The sequence below is a fragment of the Sceloporus occidentalis genome, unplaced genomic scaffold, assembly GCF_023333645.1.
Source record: "Sceloporus occidentalis isolate IW3139 unplaced genomic scaffold, rSceOcc1.0.p SCAF_52, whole genome shotgun sequence".
Classification (NCBI taxonomy): Eukaryota; Metazoa; Chordata; class Lepidosauria; order Squamata; family Phrynosomatidae; genus Sceloporus; species Sceloporus occidentalis.
Window position 1 is genome coordinate 6,262,581 of NW_028317032.1, and position 23,983 is coordinate 6,286,563.

A 23,983-nucleotide genomic window follows, 5' to 3' on the forward strand; every position below is an offset into this window, starting at 1 on the left:
GTGTGAGTGTAGGGCAGAGTGTGGGTGTGAGTGGAGGGCAGAGTGGGGGTGGGGATGCAGGGTGTGAGTGTGGGTGCAGGGCAGAGTGGGGGTGGGGATGCAGGGTGTGAGTGGGGGTGCAGAGTGGTTGTGAGTGTGTGGAGGGCAGAGTGGGGGTGGGGATGCAGGGTGTGAGTGTGGGTGCAGGGCAGAGTGGGAGACTGGGTGCAGGGCAGAGTGGGGGTGGGGATGCAGGGTGTGAGTGGGGGTGGGGGGCAGGGTGTGAGTGTGGGTGCAGGGCAGAGTGTGAGTGCAGGGCAGAGTGCGAGTGTGGGTGCAGGGCAGAGTGTGGGTACAGGGTGTGGGTGTGAGTGGAGGGCAGAGTGGGGGTGGGGATGCAGGGTGTGAGTGTGGGTGCAGGGCAGAGTGGGGGTGGGGATGCAGGGTGTGAGTGGGGGTGCAGAGTGGTTGTGAGTGTGTGGAGGGCAGAGTGGGGTGGGGATGCAGGGTGTGAGTGTGGGTGCAGGGCAGAGTGGGAGACTGGGTGCAGGGCAGAGTGGGGGTGGGGATGCAGGGTGTGAGTGTGGGTGCGGGGCAGAGTGGGGGTGGGGGGCAGGGTGTGAGTGTGGGTGCAGGGCAGAGTGGGAGACTGGGTGCAGGGCAGGGTGTGAGTGTGGGTGCAGGGCAGAATGTGGGTACAGGGCAGAGTGGGAGACTGGGTGCAGGACAGAGTGGGAGACTGGGTGCAGGATGCAAAGTGCCAGGACTGGGGCAAAGTGCAGGGTGCAAAGTGCCAGGGCTGGGGCAAAGTGCAGGGTGCAAAGTGCCAGGGCTGGGGCAGGGTGCAAAGTGAGTGCTGGGGCAAGGTGCAAAGTGAGTGGTTTAGGTATTAAAACTAGTTTGATAAATATTGTGTTTGGGTTCCTATACTTTGAAAATATTGTTTTTTATTACATCATAACAAAATAAGAATGTTAATGTAAATTTTAAGTTGTTTTTTTAACATCCAGTTCATTAAATTATTTTAAAAAATAATCGGCCAACTAATACATATACATATCTAGGTAATATTGCAGGGAAATAAGTGAATGTAGTTGTAAATATATGAAACATTTCAGAAGGTTCCCATTAAATGCTTTAATCAAGAAATTGAAACAAATACTAGGTGCCAACTTTCTAATGTCTCCAAGACAATAAAAACAATGGGACAATTATGAACATTTTATTTCTGTACACCAAACAAATAAGTATATACACAAAACATAGTTATGTAAGAATATACATATACAGAATTTAAGCCTGAAGATTAATCTTCAGGATGTAAAATATTTTTAGAATTGCATAAAACAAATAATAATGCATATAACAAATAAACACGGATCAAACTAGAACCCCCCCCAAAAAAAATGTGCCACAATTCTTTACAAAATGCAAAAACAGCAATTTCAAAATAAAAAATATTAACAATTTGTACATTTATGTTAATAGCTTTCTCATTAGAGAACACAAGTAAATATTTGCTTCCATCAGAAAACAGCCAAGATAAGGATAATGATGACACCTATTTGTTATAAAAATGGCTGTATACAGGAACCTAACGCTTAACGCTGGACAGGAGTTTCTTCCGATACAGGGGCATAATATAGGCCCAGCTGCCATTTTGTTGGTGTACAAGTGGATTCTTTGATGCTGGCACTAATGACATTTGCTAATACTTTACTTAGAGGGTGGTAGATAAATGGAACAGCATCCCATCAGAGGTAGTAGAGGCTAATACATGGGATAGGCATGTGGCTATCCTAAATATCAGACAAGACCAAGGACTGATCAAGGTTTGAGTCTTTACAGCAGGCAAAATGGTCAGATTAGATGGCCAAATTGTTCTTATCTGCTGTCCAATACAATTTTGTAATTATTTATTACCATACATGTATAAAATGCTTGTTATCATGTTACTAGCTTATAATTATAAATATCATAGACATGCGGAGAGGCAGGAGGTCCTAATGTTTTGTGTTATGCCTCTGTTCCTTTACATTATAATTACATTCCTATGTCTTTCATTAATACATTACTTAAAAGGACGCCTAAACAGTGAGTATGTGAAGCATAGGAAAAAATGTACATTCTTATAGAACAAAAAACTGCGTAGTGCCTAATAAATCCAGAGGAATACAGGATACATTTGCCAAACCATTAGTGACATCATCAAGTGGCACCGTATTCAAATTAATTATTCTTAATTACTATAGTTAATTTGCATATGTCTTCTCATCGTGATGTCATAAGTAGGGGACCAAAAATAAACTCAAAAACAATCTCCTTTGATCTATACATCATATCAATTGAATATAACGTATAAATCATTAAGGATGTTCTGCACTGAAAACACTACACAGTCTCTTTAACTAAATATATTCTAACCCATTGCAGGACAAAACATATTTTTTCTCGATTATTAAATTAATTGGACCATATTTACGTAATATTGCATGTAAGCCTTTGTAAGCTATGGGTAAAAAATGTCAGGGTTAATTAATGCTGCTAAATATTAGTATTTGTTCATAAAACACGTATAGTGCAAAGATATCATCTATTCCATTTTGTGAGAGCTTTAATCGTTATCACCAATCCAGCTTTAAATCTGCTTTGCTCCACACATATTTTCCTCCTCTTTTGAAAAACATCTTCTCATCAAATCCACTAAATTTAATTGCGTTTTCAACTCCCACATCTAGGATGGATTTGGAAGGATCCTTTCGCCCTTTTCTGCAATCCAGGAAACGCATCTGAAACAATAGGAGATGAATGCATTGGTTTTGTATTGTATTATATTATATATTTATTAAAATATTATTGAAATTGTAATAACTTACATATTCATCCAAAATGAGATAAGAATCGCGCATCTGTGGAGTAAAAAAAAACGTATTGTTATGTGTTCAAACAGGTAAGCATAGATTTTTTCAATTATATCTAATTAACCCTTTTGGTCTTCCAGTTTACAGGTGGCCCTAGACGTTTACAAAACGTACTTTTATAAGGTGGAAATCTACAAGTCACTGATGTGTTACGACATATATTGCTCACTTGCAAAATTCGTCAAAAAACTACATCACAAGGCTGTCATAAATAGGGATTTCTAAAAGAAAAGGCACAAAAGATGCTGACAGACCTTAAAAAAAAATTGTGGGTGGGGCATAGGTGGAAGGTGGGTGGAGCATTGGAGACAACACACCATAGGTGATCATGGGTGAACCTACTGTAAACCACATTGCCCCAATACCACTGAAATCCACACATATTGTAAGCTTGCGAACAGGGCCCTCTTTACCTTACGTAACGGCCCATCTTAGTCAACTCTGATTTTGTTAAACTCTGAATATATGGACAGTAAGAAGCGCATTGTCAATTTTGGGGGCTATATAAATAATAATAATAATATATAGTATGCTTTTATGTTTTGTGTCGAAATGCAATTCACCCAAGTGCCTGCCAGGTTCTCATGAGTGGAAATATTGGGAGTAATAGTTATGCCTCAATAAATCAGAGACATATTACCTGCTTGTTAGATTCAGGAACCAAACATTTAATGTTCTTATGACGACTGAGAAAATTGTTGAACTCTTCATTACTTATAATGAATTTCTCCACTTGTCTCAATGCATCCTCTCCACAGTTTTCACCCTCAATAATAAGGCATTGGAAGACCTGTAGATTTAGAACAGTAACTTAACTTTATTGGCAAAGTTGCAAATCTAGAAGCAATATTTATATATTTGCTTTTGATTTCCAAATATAACTATTTTATCTGATTGATAAACATATTAAAACTTTATGCTCATGCATTATATTTGTGTAATCTGACTAGTATCATTCATTTTGTCACATGTGTAATTTTATCTCCCTGACTTTTGAGGGAGCAGGAGATATGTAAGCTACCAGAGCTACCAGGGGGTAGGGAGAGAGTAGATAGTGAGAATGGGGGTAGGGAGAGGGTAGATAGTGAGAATGGGGGGGTAGGGAGAGGGTAGATAGTGAGAATGGGGGGGTAGGGAGAGGGTAGATTAACAGATTCTCGCACCGGGGCCCTGAGGCTTCTAGTTACGCCCCTGGGTCATACCTAATGGTACCCATGTAGTTATGCCGAAGAGTTTTAATGTATGTGTATGAGATCAAAATTAATAAATATGTTTTACAGTTACTAAATTACAATATTTCTCGAATTATTGTCTATAGTGTACCGTACCTTCCAGCGTATTGGGTTTATCCTCGTCAGCTCCTTGGTCATGTCTTCGTCCATATTAAATTGATTAATGACAGAATTTATTTTGAATGCCACATTATATTCCTGGCACCACTTCCTGATCTGCATCAACTTTTCCACATGATTTCTTTGGCCTTGACCACGTCCTATTAATTTGTTAACTTCTTCATCAAAGCTATCACAGGATACAGCAAGTATATCTAGATATTCACCTAGAAAAAGCATACAATCTGGTAAAGTGTCACAAATTTTCTTTAATAATATAAAATGACTCAGTAACATCATCCTCGTTATCCATTAATTAATTTACACATTTCACGATGGTGAAACAGTGAATCACACATGAATTAGGACCTACAGTAACAAAATGTGGGGAGACCCGGCTCAAGAGTGCTAATGTTTTATGGTGGACCAGTCGCACAACTGTATCCCAGTGTAAATAGCATCTGACATACATATAGACTAGCTGAAGAGTAGGATGATCAAGAGTAAGGCTTGGAAAGCATGGGTTCTGTAACCAAGGGTGTTTTATTGTTGTTTAACCCTTCCAGTGAACACTTTTTTAAATTATTGTGAGAGTTAAGGAGAGTTTGAAAAAAGTTGCAGGCAAGGACATGCAAGTGTCACCCTTGCAACACACAAAATCTAAAATTGCACGCACATTTTTACAAATACCTGTATTATAAGTCTGGTCAGTCGAGTTAACCCTTTTTGTAATTTTCTTTTTTTCCACTGAATGTTTATTTACATAAAAAACAACACAGAAGTGTTTTTTTTAGATGCTACAGCAAAAGTTTATCAGTGCTTGTTTTTTTGTGTCAATTCCCTGTAAAATGGTATGTCAGGCACAATTTTTCACACTTGAAAAGTTATTTGGGGTAAGTTTCTGGACATTCAATTGTACTAGGCATAATGATTGATTTATATCCTGCATTAAGCTATGAGCATGTTAATTTACATTAGGTAGGGTGAATCACACTTTATGTACTCTTACTACTGGTAAGATTATTAAAGTACCCCTTAAGCTTGGCATGCACTCAAGCCACAGTTCCGTAACTGTATTGCTACATAAGGACAATATTGTATATCTCCACTCACCATATGTTTTGAACCACCTCTCTGTGATCAAACTTCCATTGCTCACAATGCTAACACTTGGCAGCTTAAGCTCCTGTTTGCAGAACTGAACCATTTTTCCAACAAAGTTCCCTCTGTCTTGAAGGAATGGTTCTCCTCCTGAAAAATTTATTTTTTCCATACCTTGGAGAAAACATTGAAATATTTGTCAAATCTATGTTACATCAGTTTAACAATGTTTTTCCTTTTGCAATCTAAAAAGTGATCATCAACCTTACATATGTTTAGGCCCACAGATACATGTCCTAGACATTGGCAGATGATATTAAATTTATCATATATAGTCTATTGTATATTACATTACATATTATATTGTTGTAAATCAATATATTTTGCATTGGGAATTTAGTATGAATATGCTGTGAATTACAGCATGTTAAATATTAGATTTACTAATAGATCCTTACTGATATACCTGCAACTTTTAAAAGGTGAAGTCCTTTCTTGGCTTCTTCCAGAGGTAACACAAAAGATGTCTTTGCTGTATGAAAGCAGAATCCGCATTTATAATTGCACTGTCGAGTGAAGTGGTAATTCACACTGGTGGGGATGACTCCAGGAGAATTCTGGATTACCAAATTCTTCTTTGGAGATGTCACTTTCTCTAATCCCAAAAACTGTAACCAACACCAGAAAGACTGCATCTTCATACATTGCATGAGAAACTTCAGATTGTCCCAGATAAATGCAAATATGCCCATCATTGACAGTTTGAATATGGATAGCATTTTGCTGGATCTGCTCACTCTTTGATCTTGGTAGGTAATGTGCAGTTCTTCTTAAGCCTCTATTTATATATGTTTTGTGTTTGTTTTTGTCACCGCCCCTGTCCTATAATAGTGATAAAATGTCAATGCTAGTTTCGTTTTCTTTCTAAGGATCTTAGAACTGAAACCTAGGAAAGCAGTGTACACATGCATGTCTCTCTAGCGCCCCTAGTGGTACATTCTCAAAAAAAATTTTAATTGAATCTAAGGGGTCAAGTTGTATGGCTAATATTAATTATTATTATTTATTTATATTGCACCAACAGATTCCAATAGCAAACACTAAAGTATGTGTGTTCTGGTGCTACAGGTTTGTAACAATCAAAAGAAATCCAAGTACTGCAGTCCAAGGTCCGTTGCTAAATGTTGTATTTTATTCTTTATAAAGTGCTAGTGAACCAGATGGGAAGATAAACTGCTTAACATTGTGCAAATTCCCCTGGAGTGCAGGACTTGGATTTCTTTTGGGCACTTAAAGGAGGCATCTAAACACGCGTCCCACTTGGGACGTGCCGATGTCGCACTCCTGTTAGTGGGACTGCTGTGTGGAGAGAGGCACTGTGCAGCCAGGGACATACTTACTATTTCTAACAATCACCTTCATAGTTTGCAGCTCACTTTTGTGTGAAAAAACCCTATCCACACTCATCGAAGTAGCCACCTTTTGTAGATTTAACAGCCAAACACACTCGTGGCATTCTTTCCACAATGGAAATAAAATATTGTTCTGAAAGTTCTTCCCAAGACTGTTGCAGAAGTTTCAAAATATGTGTTGCACCTGTAGGTTGCTTTGTGTTCACTCTTCTGTACACTTCATCCCAAACCAGCTGGGACGCCTGTAGGCATTGTTAGCATAAACTTTCAAGGCTTAATTTATTTACGTTGCTGCAACTGAAAGTTGTTAACCCATTACTTCTTCCCTGAAAAGGCCTTTATGTATAACTCTGAAGTATACATTGATTTTCAGTTTTTGTTAACCTAAACTTTTTTTCCCACCTCTGTCAGTTTACCGCTTACCTTTGTACCATTTCAGGTTATTGACTGGACTTAAAGTGTGTAAATGTCAATAAAAACTGTAAAAATTCAGGTGTCCTAAAGCTTTTGACCGTTAGTGTACTGTGAGACTGTGAACCCCAGGGAGATGATTAGCATGGCATCTGGGTACAGCTGCTATGCAGATTATACATATGGGTCCCTGGGGTGGAGCAATTGAAGAGCAGGGTGGGCCAATGCTCCGTTTCCCCATTCTGTGGAAATTCCATGCCGGGTTTTCCCAGAGGCAAGAAATCTGCAGGATCCGGTCCGGGATTTCTATGGAGCTGACATCAGGCACAGGTGCTGGGCATTAAAAACCCCTGGAGCCTGATACTCAGAGAGACTGTTGGGGGAAGAGGAAGTTTCCCTGAGCTCCCAGGGCAAGGAGAGCCCCTGAACAAGAAGACCATCCCTGAGCCAAGTGAGGCAATACCTGCCTCGACATTTTGTGTGCTGTCTGAGGGAATGTTTTCCAGAGCCCGGCGTAGCTGGGTCTGGCTGGGAGGTTGAGTTAGTGGGTGATTAGGCTGGTCAGTCTGGACCAGCATAGTTTAGTTAGACAGGACTCCAATTGGGAGCTAGGTTTTATTTTTATGATCTGGTGTTTTGGGGTTTAAGCGGTTAAACTAAAGTGCTGTTTTGATCAAAGCTGGTGTTCCCGACTCTGATTGCCCTAGAGGACTGTGCTTAGGACCCCTAAAAGTGACATGTATGGCCCGCATGCTATGGGGTTTGTCACAAACACACAAAGGCCATCCTCCATAAGCATGTATTTCAGCCAGCAATACACAAGGTCACATACCATGCAACAGTCTTTGCAGAGTTTCCACTCAATCCTCTGCGTTCAGCTGTAATAAATTCTGGCACATCCACTGCAGCTTGGAGCTTCAGGCCACACAACACTGTCTCACGTTTTGGGGTTCCTGGATCTGGTGTAGCACTCGTCACCAGCATCCACTCAGTTGTTCAATTGGTTCCTGCTTTCTGCCCACAGACCATAGCAGTGCTTTACCCGCATTCTCCACCATATGTGACAAACCCCATAGCATGCGGGCCATACATGTCACTTTTAAGGGTCCTAAGCATCAGAGTCGGGAACACCAGCTTTGATCAAAACAGCACTTTATTTCACTTATATTTTTTCACAAAATATAATTTCAATTTTAATAATTACCACACTACCAGACATAGAGCAAAGCACTGTTCCAGTTTTCTCAGGCTTGATAGGAAGAGGACTGGCAGTTGTTAGAGAGTGTTAGTCCACACTTTGATATATTGTATCCAGCTTTTAGACTTGTAACGGTGGGATGCAACAGTATCAATCAGCATGTAGCATAAGAAAAAAAGGACACATTAAGAGTATCATCAGGCAAAAAATATAACAAAAACAAATGAGGCTTACTTAACCCCTTAATGACAAAGCCTGTACATGTACGGGCTCAAAATGCATTATTTTCAATGGGTTTAGGGACTGCCCATTGTCCTTAAGGGTTAAACATATATGTGAGATTGCGCTCATGTATGTGTTCTCACATATATGTTTACAGGGTGACACAGACCCTCGGTGGCTGATGGGCAACTGCCTGGATTCTCCCCATCTGCTTACTCATGTTTTTTTTTAAGATCACGTTGATTGGACACCTTGATTGGTTCTATTAATGCTGACATACAAAACTTTAATGTGTGTAATAAACCTCTTCAGTGCTGGAGTGCAAAACTTCTATGTATGTACTTAACCCTTCAATATTGCAGTGCAAATCTTTGCGAGCGTAATGTCATAATGTGCACATCTTAATAGTTATAGAGTAACCACATTTAATAATTGTGATTCAGAGACATGGGGGATACCTACTGGTTTCAGTAGGTATTTGTCAATCAAGACCTCTATATACATTATTTCCCACATCTTTTGTATGGTTTTCATTTTATTTGCAATACATTACAATTTCCAATTTCTATTATGCATTGGACTCATACAATATTGCATTTAATTTAATAATTTTTTTATGATTCCAAACTTGTACGATAGTGAATAACTTCTTCTGTTCTCACTTTACTCTGCATCCTTTAGCAAACTAATGTGACCTTACAGTCCCATCTGTATGCCGATGACACTCAAGTTCTTCCCCCTCTCTTCTTTCCTTCTTAATTCTGTCACTAATCACCTCTCTTCTGTTTCTAACCATATGTTTGCATGATTCTCTCTAAAACGGAACTACTTATACTAGCAATCATTTATCAGTCTCTCTCAATTAGGCAACCATCATCATTACCCCTACATGATTGGTGCCACCATGCAATGGTACGTTCGCATGGAGAGGACCCTGATTGAGGTCACCGGGGAGGGGGCTCAAGGGCTTGATCACACAAGAGGGTGATTTGCCCCCTAGTTTTGTACCAAGGGTACTCCTTCCCTCCTGTACCTGCCACACATACACATCTATGCTCACACACACACACATGCAAATTCCATGCTCACTCATACACATCCATGCTCACACACACACACTTATACATCCAGGCTCACACACACACACATACACATCTATGCTCACATACACACATAAATATCCATGCTCACACATACTCATCCACATTCATACGCACACATACATGCTCTCAAACACACATCCATGCTCACACACAAACTGTGGTAACTCACATATGAACTGGCACACATTTGTACACACACTCCCTCTCACACACTTACACATACACATCCATGCTTATACATACACATTCATGCTCAAATACATACACATCCCTGCTCACACACATCCATGCTCAAACCCACACACAAACACATCCATGCTTACACATACACATTCATGCTCACACACAAATTCAGGTAACTCACATACACACTGGCACACTTTTTTACACACACTTACACACTCAGGTCAACACACATACTTACACATCCATGCTCACACATGCGCATACACATCCATGCTCATACACACACTCATACATGCTCACACACAAACACAGATCCATGCTCACACAAACCCTGGTAACTCACATATGCACAAGATTGTAAGCTTGCGAGCCGGGCTCTCTCCACCCAATGTATCAGTTTGTCTTAGTCTGTCAATTGTTGTCTTGTCAGACCCCTTGAATATATGTATTGTATTAAGTGCTGCGTAAACTTTTGGTGCTATATAAATAAAAGATGATGATAATAATAATAATAATAATAATAATAATATGCACTGGCACACATTTTGACAAACACTCTAGCATTTGCACATACTTACTCACACACATACTCCCTCTGACAAAAACCACTTACACATTCATGTTCACACACTGTTACACATACACTTCCATGCCCACACCCACATAGTTTATATTCAAATAATGAAAAATCAAGGTTTTGTTATAAGCACTGCACTCAGTTCTATGTCTTTCTCCTTCTCATGACATGGAAAGAGATAGAAAACAGAAACAAACTGACCCAGGATAAAATAAAAGACACTGTTTTTTATTTGACCTGAAGGGGTTAATTTTTTATGTGTAATTTTTTATATACATCGGGTAGTAAGTGCGGTGGGGATAGTTAGTGGGGAATAAGGTAAGGGTTAAAAATAGAAAAAAATAGAAAATAAATAAAAATGATAAAATGTGGGTTTAAAATTACGGCACATTAGAAATTTTTGGTATTTTATCTCATTTATACTAACTGTGCATTATTTATAAACCATGAATAAATGTTTTTTATTTTTAAATCCCATTTTTTCCATAAAAAAAATAATGACTTTTGAATATAGCTTTAAAAAGTGCTACTTGTATATAGACAATATATAATTTGTGTGGGTTAAATAAATGAGAAAGAGGAAAACAACTGTTGAAGAAAGACAGCAAAAAAAAAAAAACTTAAACATTGCTCTGAACCTCTAGTTTCCCTTATGTTCCCCAAAAGTAAAAATTCTACTTCCAGATCAATAAACAACCGTGCAGTCTATGCTGTTAACAGCTAATATATTTTTTTTTCTGAAAAAAACAAATTGCCCCATCAGTGACTAAGCCGGGATCGGAGTGGAAAAAAGAAACCGACACGAACTCATCCAGAGAAGCAAAACTTTCCACGCACAGGGAATTTGTGATTCATCATAACAAGTGCTAACTCCAGTGAGTTTCGATTCCCCGGAACTGACCTTAGTTTCACTTTCCTTTCATGTGAGAGAAGAGGTTGTGATGTTCTTCTCCTGAGATGTTCTTCTCCTGAGATGTTCTTCTCCTGAGATGTTCTTCTCCTGAGATGTTCTTCTCCTGCGATGTTCTTCTCCTGAGATGTTCTTCTCCTGTGATGTTCCTCTCCTTGGTGCAGAGCTGGAGCTCACACAGAACGTTCTCACTGCTGGTCTACAAGTGGAGAGCTAGGTTTAAATCCTCCCTGATGATGGCCAGCTGTCTGAGCCAGGACACTTCAGCCTGGAAAGCCCGTGTGTATGCTGTGGATGCCGGCTCCAGTGAAGGATATATCCATCCATTCTACTTTACGTGCCAGGGCAGCAGCCTTTCCTCTGTCAGCCCACCTGGGTGGCCAGTACTGTCCCAAGGTGGCTGTGCCCATTCAGTGTCCATAACTACCCCCCATAGGATCAGTGCAGTTAAATTACATAAAACATTGGGGCAGCAGATGACCCAGCAGCTGGAGGGGAACTGTCACGTTCTAAGGCTCTTCTCATACCTTCCAAATGACCCTTTTGGCTCTCTAGAAAGGGGGTTCTTTGTAGTGCATACAAAACCTTGCCCCTCTATTGAAAGCATGTTGGAGACCCTGCTAAAGGAGTACAAGGAGCAAGTTCGCTTCTGCAGCTACCGGGCAGGGCCAGGGGGTGAAATCTGGCAGAATATGCGGAACTTCGATGGGGAAGGAAAAGAGACCGAAACGTGCCAGGTGGTGAGAGTGGAGGCACCTACACCATGCCCCCTAGTGGCTAACATTAAGAGGTCCGCTGTCTTTTACAACTTGGAGGATGCTTGTGCTGTCTTGCAAGAGGTAAGTACTAAGTATGTTTACATAGGAATTATTATGACATATATTTTATTATCAATCAATTAAGGAGTAATTGTAAGGTGGTCAAAGCAGTAAGGGGGAATTAATAATGAGATTCTTAATTATTGTAGACAATCTATTTTTTTTTAATGGTTTTTTTTCAGTGTTCAGCATTCATTCCTGATGCTAGCCATATTTTAAACCTACTGGAGGAAAAAAATAAAATCATTCATAATAAAGGAGGCTTTCCAGTCATTGTAATTGAAGGACTTGATGCAACTGGTAAGAAGTTATTTGAATGCAGGTTGTTTTCTAAACTATAACACACATGCAAACACAAAGACATATATTTATAATCAAGACCATTTTGTTTGTAGTTCAAGTATTAAATGTGTCATAGAAAGAATTAATGGCCCATCTAATATAATAGTATAAAATGCAGCCCATTAACACTTAATTTCAAGGATTTATCCCACAAGTTGAAACAACATTGCTATTTGGCTCGCATTAACCCCTTAAGGACAATGGGCGGTCCCTAAACCCATTGAAAACAATGCATTTTGAGCGTACAGGTACAGGCTTTGTCATTAAGGGGTTAAACCTCTGGTATCTGGAATGATATATCAGTTGGGGTGAAATAAGTCTTCATGTTCGACTTTATCAGTTCAGCTGAGCAGTATAGTCCATGTGTTGGTGGCCTCAAACTCTGAGTACCATAGAGCTCAGCATCAAACATATTTCCCTTCTTCAATCAAAACACAAGGTGATTCTTGGGTCTGTTCACTTAGAAGTCAAGTAGTCAGTAGATGGGCGCGGGAAGAGGTAGGAAAACTGGGGAGAGGGAAACCAACATCTCAGCTGTGATGAGAAGCGAAATATGAACCGAAATATGCAAGTTGAACTAATTTATTTTATTGTGAAGGGAAAAGTACTCTAACGGAATCTCTAAAGGATTCCATGAATGCCACATTGCTTAAATCACCCCCGGACTGCATCAGCCAGTGGAGGAAAATCTTTGACCACGAGCCGTCACTTCTAAGGAGAGCGTACTATGCAGTGGGGAATTACATAGGAGCAGCTGAAATAGCAGAAGCATCTCAGAGATCTCCGGTTATCGTGGACAGGTTAGTAAAAGTAATGCATTTATTGGGATATCGTTCTTTAACCTTTCTATAAACACAGCCTTGGGTCTGCTAGACATTTTTTATTTGTTCAAGAATCTTGTTTTCTGTGTCTGTAATGTTGTATGTTATTACCTACCAAAATGTTCTAGATTGTAAACTCCTTTGATCAATTGTCTTCCTCGCCTTCAGTTTCTAGACCCATTTCTAGTCCAGATTTTTCATGTGTTGCTTACCAATCATATAGCAGAATGATGGCGATATGTAAATCAATAAATAATAATCAAATCAATTTGTATATTTCCTGGAATAATCTATAGATATAAAACTAAAAGCACTCTGTACCATTTAATAATTTCAAAGTCTACCGCATATGATTTGGTTTACATTACCATGTGGGATGGAAAGAAAATGCCAGCTCTTTGCTGGACTATACTGGTTTTAGATTACAATGGGGATTATCATACATAACGAAGGAAACTGGTAGCAGTGTGTTTTAGTCATCTGCATATTTATCATCTTTATATGTAGGGCTAGAATGCATATATACAGAGTATGTCATTTAAATTCCTTTAGAACATAACGATGATCTTGTTTCATATCAGGTATTGGCACAGTACCGCTGCATATGCCATAGCCACCGAAATAGGAGGCGGTGTGTATAACCTTCCAGCCAGGCATGATGACATCTACCAGTGGCCAGAAGACCTTCTAAAACCGGACCTGGTCATTTTATTGACTGTCAGTGACAAGGAAAGAATATTGCGACTACGCAAGAGAGGGCTGGCAGAAACACTGGAAGAGAAAGAGTTGGCGGTTAACAGCATGTTTCGGCAAAAGTATGTGCAAAGACATTCAGCTTGTGTGTAGTATACAGTAGAAATAACCCATGATAATCGAACAATGTTCTTTGGAATAAACCTGCATTGCTGGTTTTTGAAAGTGACTCCAAAAAAGGTTTGTCATAACTTTTAGTGGCCCAACTTGCGTAGGGTAGATGTTGAATAAAATATGCTTTGAAGACCTCACCTAACAGTACCATTCACTTCTTTCCAATACTTTGGGTCCTAGTTAGTGAGGCATTACAGCAGTGGCTGGGTCCTAAGAACCCCAGCAGCTCTTTGGAGATTAAAATTGGACCCTACAATGTATGACCAGCGGGCGATAAGTGACTCGTGGATATACGTGGCAGCACACCACACTTAGATTCTGCAGAGTGCGTTCACGTGTATTCAGCTTGCAACTGATATTGGGTATATTGGGTATAATAACCTTCTAATATTAACTGATATATATCGAATGGAGTTAACGGAGTTTATTATGGCAAATAATCCTCTCAAGTATTTTTTGGCAGCTTGTATCCTTTCACTTTCGAAGATTAAATCAATGGTTAACAGCAGAGTTCAGATGACCCTAGTATAAATTCACTGCTACAGAGTTTATAACATTTAGCTCTGCTGGAAACTTGACATTCTTAGAAGAACTCAACAATGTACAATATTAATAATTATTTTGTAAGCAAAATAACCTGTCCTGCTCCTGATTTCCCAAACTCCATGAAAGGGGCACAATCTACATATATGAAACTGGGTACAATTATATAATATTTTGTATTTTATGATATTGTTTCTGATAATTTCCATATCTTGATTTTCTAGGGTGGAAGAAGCATACAAGAGAATAGAAAATCCTTCTTGCAAAATAATTGATGCTAGTGCCTCAAAGGAGGTTGTTTTAAAAAATGCTTTATCTATTATACAGAAATATTGTGCTCTTGCTCCATGAAGAACCTATATGAAAAAAACAGCGAGGAACTATGAATCACATGGGAGACATATTAACGGCCCTCCTTGGAGAAATTGCTTAATATGAGTTCATTAACAAGGACACTCCTTTTGGTTCTACGTGATTGCTCCATATTTAAAACGTTTCCCTAGACTTAGGGATGGTTCACATACATTTTATGAGCCCATGAATTCACTACCACAAGGGCATCTTAAATCTAAACATCATCAGGAAAATAATCAAGCGTCAGTTATTAAGGCTCTCAAATGAAACGTTTGAAAAAATGTATAGTTTTTGATTCAACACTCGTTCTTATGGTAAAAACAATATGTTTTACACCAGATTTGATTATAGCATTGGGTGCCTCCTTATGATTCACTATGATGTTGTCATGTCTAATATTATGAAATATTAAATTGTAAAAATTTTAAAAGTGTTTCTAGTTATTAACACGGATCACTCATGTTCTATAGAATAATGGTTAAATTAAAATGTTGTTTTTTTACATTTTATTTTGCATTTAATATTGCATTTTTAACTATAGAAAAACTGCAGACACTGGATGGAAAACAGTGCCTGATAAAATGTCTCCCTCTAGTGGTCAATTAAGTAAAAAACATTTTCTCAATTCTTTTGAAACTTGGCTGGGCTGATGTCTTATTTCCTGGCATAACCTGATGTATATGAGAAAAAAGCAGCTAATGCCGCTGAGCGATTGTTTCTTACACTCTTTCCTTTTACATAACCAATTTTGCTAATCTTATATATGCGAATTGGTATGTATAGTCCAGTTTCCTAGAACTAGGGTCTGCACTTACATGGGTCCTAGTGGGTGATTGTCCCCTTAGAGAAAGCCGACAGCATGCTTCAAAATTAAGGATAAAGAGGTAAGTCCCGAGTACAGGACAAACCTATTTATGCTCCTAGTTTCAAGAAGGAAGCGGGTTGAGTTGGGTCATGAAATGTCACAAGTTGTTTCTGGATCAAAAGCAGGGTTGAAATGGATGGATTTATATCTTTTTTTTATCAACCTAAATTGCTATGTTACTATGACTGGGAGGGAAGTGAGTATGGAGTATGTAAGGCCAAATGCTTATCCCCAGGTCCAAATAAAGAAAAAACTGACCCAGATAGTCCAGGATACAGCGTTTCAACTGGAAATACTCGCTTTAACCTAGAGAGTGCCTAGGTATGCTAATTACACAAAATATATTATTGGCGGAAGATAGCATGAGTAAAAACATTTGAGTTTGCATAGCACAGTACAATGGGAATACATTTGTGTTCTTCAAGAAAAATCAATGCCTAAACCCACACAGAATCTAAGAGGAATGACATACTACTTCATATAGACATTATAGATGCATATAATAACATGCCACATGTTCATCATTTCTTAATTTCATAAATTATAGCTACATCTTTCTATCGAAGCATTCACACATAAAGCTCCATGAGTCGACTCATAAAAGAGTGGCTGCTTGCAACTGGACAGCCAAGTCAATTTTGGAAAGAAAAATGGTCCCATTGGGAAATCCAGTTCACTCGACTGCCAAGTTACAAACTATTTGTGAGCTGCTACATAAAGTAAAAATATGCTATAATGGTCGGTATTGAAACTTGCAAATTGTATTGCACTCTACTGCGTATGAATTGACATGTGTACACTTGAAATTCAAATGGAACAAAAATAGATGTATTGAGGAGTGAAATTTAACAAAAAAAATAATATATCACTCTAATAATAAATGGTGCTTGGTAATTAATTCATCATCATACCTGGGAACTTCTGGTCTCCAGGTATCCGGAGACTTTCCTTGCGGGACCCGGCCAGGACTGCCCACTGACGTCAGCAGGCGGTCCCGTGACATCAGTGGGAGGTTCCGCTGATGTCAGTGGGAGGTTCTGCTGACTTTGGGGGCGGTCCCACTGACATTGGGGGCGTTCCCGCTGATGGCAGTGGGAAACACCCCCTTTTAAAGGGAAAATGGGTGTGAAGACCCCGCGACCTGGAGGATTCGGGTCTTGACCAGGAGAACCGGAGAAGCAGTGCTCACCAGGCAATCTTCCCAGGTATGTTCATTATATCCCACAAAACTAACCACAATATAAAGAAAGGTAAAATTTATAATAGATCCCTTCATGATTTATTCACATTATACAAAAAACAAACTGTCTGCACTTCTCACCCTAATAAAGTTGGCAACAAATATCTAAACATAATATAAATGAGAGGTTTTGGTTATATGAATTGGCCAAAGCATAAAGCTCACCCACCACATCAAGGCACACTCTCAATAGGGTGAGAACCTACTCTCACCTCCTACATAGTGGGCACACAAAGCAGTTTATACTGCTACCAAAAACTGCTAGACAAAAATAAGCCTATGGAAATCAAATAGTCTACCTGTACCTTCCTACTTGCCTATTGATGGAGTTTCCGTGCTATTTGTTGTTATCACCATAGCAACCAACGGTATGTCCTTGTAGATTGGACTGTCACATTGGTTGCTATAATGATAAAACCATTTTTACATTTGCACTAGAATTGCTCTTTATAATTAACCTCCTGTGCATTCTGCTGTTTCCATGGTTTTTTTTTAGAATTTGGATTGTCTTGTATACAACTTAGAATACAAATATAGTGTTTGTTGTGACTTCATTGCTTTCAACTCTTAAATATATTCAAAATTGAAATAACTCAAAGTCAGGTCACTCCATAGCATATTTATATATTGGTTTGCTTACAGATATTATGTAAATTGGACTAAGTTTCACTAGGCAGATACATTTTTATTATTGTTAGAAAAAAGGGCTAGAATATAAAACTCCTTTATGCTGCTATATCCACAGGGTACATTGGAAAGTGCTAGTTATATTTCAAATGCACTTATCCTGATTAAATATCTTTACAATAGATCAGCCTGCAGCATGCTATCATGTTTACTTAAAAAGCAAAACATTTGTTAACATGGTAGCAAGTAGCCATATTAGGCAGCCTGCCCCATGGACCGATTCTTGCTTAAAAGGCAGTGATCTGAGTTAATTTTTACTTTTATTTTTCCGTAACAGAAGCTGTCGATTGATCACAGACATGATTGGCACTCTGAGTTTAGTTTGTCAGCCATCTATTTGATTCCTGTAGCTTCAAAAGCTAAATGACATTTTTAGAATGATCTTTTTCTGTCCCTTGTGTTCCTCAGCGGCATGCGGTTAAATTGGCAGATATTCAATCCATATGTCTGTTTTGTGATATACAGCTCAATAAATTCTCCTCCAATCTGATTTTTTGCTACACAAAGACAGGGAGAGAGAGGCCTAATAATAGAAATAAATAGATGTCTTTTTATCTTACTTTATGCTGTGTTCAATTCCCGAGGGTCTAAGCTTTATAATGATCTTGAATCTTAAGCTCTGTTAGGACTGATTCTCTTGTTATAATATTATTAATACAGATGCATACATACCCAGAGCCGGCCTTAGGTGTTCTGGCGCCCTGTGCGGACTACTCCTCTGGCGCCCCCCCATCCCAAAAAAAGAAAGGAATAAAAACTTGTAACAAAACTTGTAACAAAACCCCAATCACTATATACTACGCCAAACATTGATGTGGTCTAGGCCTACCACTTAATTGTCTGGCTTAGTAGTAGGGATGCACCGAAACGAATTCTGGACTGAAACCGAAAGTGCAGCATTTACCTGGCCAAAACCGAATATGACCCCCCCAACACCATAAAAAATCTAACACTTTTATTTAAAGTAAGTAACACACCAAAATAGGAGAAAACAATTAAATAATATTATATATATATATATATATATATATAAAGTCCAAAAATAGTTACCGGCACTCCAGGGACTTTCCAAATAACCACACAAACAACTTCGGTTTTCAAGTCTATATATATCATATATATATATATGATTAACAGCAATCACATTCCTATCATGCCCAGGCATACCCAGATTCCAGGATTTACTCGCAGACTTGGCATGATAGGAGTATGATTGCCCTATCTACCCCTTCTCACTCTCTTCTGCTGTATCTACCCCTTCTCACTCCCTTCTCCCTCTCTACCCCCTTTCCCCTGTCTCACTCCCTTCTCCCTATATACGCCCTCCTAACTATCTACCCTTTCCCTCTTTGAAGTTCACTCACCTTTCAGGAGTCCTGCGGTGGGGGTGCAAAGCCTCTGCCTCCCAGCTCTGCCACTGTATGGAACAGTATAGAATGATGGGAGTTATGATGTACTTTTAGAGCATAATTAGATCATGAAAAAGACATTGGAAATGGTACAGCATAACACCCATCACTCTCACACACTTACCAATCCACACATATACCAATCCACACGCATACCAATCCACACGCATACCAATCCACACGCATACCAATCCACACGCATACCAATCCACACGCATACCAATCCACACGCATACCAATCCACACGTATACCAATCCACACGTATACCAATCCACACGTATACCAATCCACACGTATACCAATCCACACGTATACCAATCCACACATACCAATCCACACACATACCAATCCACACACATACCAATCCAGACGTATACCAATCCACACGTATACCAATCCACACGTATACCAATCCACACGTATACCAATCCACACGTATACACCAATCCACACGTATACACCAATCCACACATATATACCAATCCACACGTATACACCAATCCACACATATATACCAATCCACACATATACACTAATCCACACATATATACCAATCCACACATATATACCAATCCACACATATATACCAATCCACACATATATACCAATCCACACATATATACCAATCCACACATATATACACTAATCCACACACATACCAATCCACACACATATATACCAATCCACACATATATACCAATCCACACATATATACCAATCCACTCTCACTGAATGCTTTCCTACCTTTCCTCCTTACAGCTCTTTTTCCTCCTCTTCGTTCTTCTTCTTCAGTTCTTCTGTCTTCTTCCGGGTCAGAGGGCACGGACAGCGGTGGGCGCGGCTTCAGTGTTGTGCGCCGGGATCTGACAACAAACCCCGGCGCACAGCAGCTGTTGCCACGCGGATCACAAGGGAGCGGTATCGGGGGTCTTTAACAGACCTCCGGCTCCCTTGAGTGATGTTAAGCCGGGTTCAAGGGAGATCCTTGAACCGGCTTAAAATCACTCAAGGGAGCCGGAGGTCTGTTAAAGACCTCTGATACCGCTCCCTTGCGAGCCTGCTCCTCCAGCGGCGGACATTACTGTCCGTCTCTGGAGGGGTGCCGGGTGCCCCCCTGATGAGCGGCACCGGGTGCCGCTCGCCCCCCTCCGCTAGGTACGCTGCTGGCGGCAGCGGTACGCTACGGTGGCGGCGGCGCCCCCTGGAGTGTGGCGCCCTGTGCGGTCGCACAGGTCGCACACCCCAAAGGCCGGCCCTGTACATACCCATATAATAAAAGCATTATTTTTTTCTCTGCAAAATAAAAATATTTTATAGACTGTCCAGAGTGTACTTAGAAAATACTGTGGAAGGCCGAGAGCTTCAAATTTTTATTGAAATTGGTCAGTAAACAAATGACATATTATGAACAAACTTTAAAAAAGCTTATCGAGACAATTATTTGTTAAAACCTCAAATAGGTCTATTACGCGTTAATTAGACGGCCTCAACTTTAGCTGCATGAGTTTCCCATTATATTATCTTAAAAACTCTCCTTGAAATTTTTATTCAAAATACATTAAAAAATGGGATCCCAAGTACAACACGAATGAGTGAGGTGGGGGATTGATGAAACAACCTCGCCTCAATGTGTTGAGGTTGAATTGAATAACTTTGGGTGGTATGGGACCCAACTATCCTTTTCGCAGTGAGCTTAATTAATATACCCTTATGAGAGGCGTGGAACTGATACTTCCTCCTCATTTACAAGTCAGTGGGGCCCAATCCGGCCACACAATTCCAGGCAAACAGAAATCATGTTAGAAACACCGGGAGTGGGGGCAATTGTACAGAGTTAATTTTTTTTGACATCTGATGATAATGCTGGATGGCCCCTAAATGATACATCCCTTCTTTCCCGCAGTTTGCAAAATGTAATTTTACTGATGGTTTAATGAATTTGCTGAATTGAAACTCCACTTTGCATTAAACTGACGTATCCTTGGATGCAATTTGAGTTATGTTGAAGGTTATGTTTGTTATGTAACAAAAAACAAAGATAACTCCAGCTCACCATTTAGATGTTTTGCAGAGACGCTTCAAATTGCAGGGAGCACGGGATAGAAGGCCGAGCCATATCCTCGGTTAATCCAAATGACAGTTTAGATAGAAGATCCAGCGCCACAAATAAGGGTTAAAAATTCAAAATTTAATTAGACCAGTTAAAACATGATAGACAAAAAAAGAGAAAAAAGAGAGATGTGCTCAAGTGATTGAGAAAAAATACGCCAACGCGTTTCAAACCTTACGGTTCTTAATCATGGCTTAAAAGTATGTTGCTGCTACTGCACCTTATATATAAATGACTCTGTCTAGAGATTGATCTATGCTCACGCCCCCTCGTTAACCCATAATTAGTCAACATAGGGAATGGGTGCAATTAATACAAACCAAACCAAGGGAGCGGGTGCAATTGATACAAATCAAATCAAAAGCAAATCAAGGGAGCGGGTGCAATTGATATAAATCATGGTACACATGGAAATTCTACATCAAATGATAATTTCAGTACGTATAACAAATGAACAAAAATCAACGTAATAATAATAATATAATATATAAAGTTTAATAAATATATGCTAGGTCATTTCTATAATTCATGCCCACAGGAAATCTCGTGTCAAGGCATAAAATCCAAAAAGCTTCCCTTAGGCGAAGAGCACGGGACCAATCACCTCCCCTATTAGGGGGGTGAACGCGTTCTATGCCTATTACTTCTAAATTTGTTGTATTACCATTATGTATTTCACTGAAATGTTTGGATAAACCAGACATGGATCGTAGCGAAGAAAGAGCTGTACCTAAATCATGTATGTGTTCATATATACGTCTTTTAAACTTTCGGGTAGTGCACCCGACATATTGTACATTACATGAAGTACATGTTGCTAAATATATGACATGCGTTGTATCACAATTGATGAAAGTTTTTATAGAGTAGCTTTTGCGATTACTTAGTGACCTAAACAAATTAGTTTTCTTGATGTAACTACACAAGTTGCACCTGGGTTTAGAGCATTTGTAACATCCTTTAAGATGTAACCAACTACGTACATTATCACTGGTTGAAAAATCACTAGGAGACAATTGATTACGTAGTGTACAGCCTCTTGACACGAGATTTCCTGTGGGCATGAATTATAGAAATGACCTAGCATATATTTATTAAACTTTATATATTATATTATTATTATTACGTTGATTTTTGTTCATTTGTTATACGTACTGAAATTATCATTTGATGTAGAATTTCCATGTGTACCATGATTTATATCAATTGCACCCGCTCCCTTGATTTGCTTTTGATTTGATTTGTATCAATTGCACCCGCTCCCTTGGTTTGGTTTGTATTAATTGCACCCATTCCCTATGTTGACTAATTATGGGTTAACGAGGGGGCGTGAGCATAGATCAATCTCTAGACAGAGTCATTTATATATAAGGTGCAGTAGCAGCAACATACTTTTAAGCCATGATTAAGAACCGTAAAGTTATGTTTGTTATGTTTGAGGGTATGTTTAATGTTAACCTTTGAGCTGAAAACACCATGAATTCATGTATATGACGAATATCTCAAATGATGAGCTAGACTCATCATAACATTTTAAAGTTACAACAAAGCCACAATTTATCTTGAGTCACCAAAAATGGTGATATACCCAAATATTCATACATTGACATGGAATTTTAAAATTATCTTTAAATGATTTATTTGGATGCAACCAAGATGGCCAGAATACCTCAGAAGTATTGGAAGATAAAAAATACTTGTGATATTGTACGCCATTTTCCTCATTCAGTTATTAGTGGAAATATGAATATATCATTAAATTTACCAATCTTGAATCAGTGTATGATGTTCAGTTATGGAATGCTAGCCTCCATTGTGTTGTCTAATGAATACATTTTTATCAGTGGAATTTGATTTTCATTCTCAAAAAAATACCACTTATGCTGGTTATAATTGTGAGATAACATTTTATATTTGGAGTAATTCATATTCTATGATAATTCGATATCTTGATTCATAAACGCTCATTAATGATCATTGTGCTGATATGAGTCATACCCAGCTGTATAGCTAAATAGTTGTTTGAAGCGTTTGACTAACTTTTGGATTAAATCATACAAAGTATTATTCCTAATTAGCTTCATTGATATAATTGAATGTGTCAATGTATACAGTTGCATAATCAATTTGAAAAGGCATATTTATTCTTGAGACGGTTCGTTATTCAATTTTCTTTATTTCTTATTTGTTACCAATAAAAATAGGTCTGTTTCCTAAACCATCTACAGAGAAGTAGTTGTCACCACAAGTACAAAGTATTCTGTGGGAATAGGTTTATTTATAGGTGGTATAATATTATATGCATATTATAATTTCTATCATCTGTTGTTTTGCAATGTTGCATAATTGATACTTCATACTTTCATGTATAAAATTTACCCTACATTTGCTGTGATTTTTTTTCTGTATAAGCTTTTTCTCATTCAATTAAAATTTTTAAAAAAATATAGTCGCAATTTCAAAAAATACTGAATTAGCAAATGCAGAGGTGCTCCAGGTTTAGCTTGAATGGAAACAGACAGGAAATTAGTGACCTAAAAATGGTATTGGAAGTTGGGTATGTCACGGAAGCCTC

At 38.8% G+C, this 23,983-nt stretch overlaps 2 protein-coding genes across 2 annotated transcripts; one reads left to right on the forward strand and one right to left on the reverse strand.

Moving 5' to 3' along the window:
- Positions 1–2,603: 2,603 nt before the first annotated feature.
- RSAD2 (radical S-adenosyl methionine domain containing 2) lies at positions 2,604–6,084 on the reverse strand. Its single transcript, XM_089491894.1, has 6 exons — positions 5,799–6,084; positions 5,345–5,506; positions 4,229–4,458; positions 3,541–3,690; positions 2,856–2,888; positions 2,604–2,768 (listed from the first exon to the last, which is right to left on the reverse strand). Exons 1-6 carry the CDS (start codon positions 6,082–6,084, stop codon positions 2,604–2,606), a joined length of 1,026 nt encoding a protein of 341 aa, XP_089348020.1.
- Positions 6,085–11,587: 5,503 nt separating this feature from the next.
- CMPK2 (cytidine/uridine monophosphate kinase 2) lies at positions 11,588–15,093 on the forward strand. Its single transcript, XM_089491895.1, has 5 exons — positions 11,588–12,190; positions 12,352–12,469; positions 13,110–13,311; positions 13,914–14,147; positions 14,967–15,093. Exons 1-5 carry the CDS (start codon positions 11,588–11,590, stop codon positions 15,091–15,093), a joined length of 1,284 nt encoding a protein of 427 aa, XP_089348021.1.
- The last annotated feature ends 8,890 nt before the right edge of the window (positions 15,094–23,983 follow it).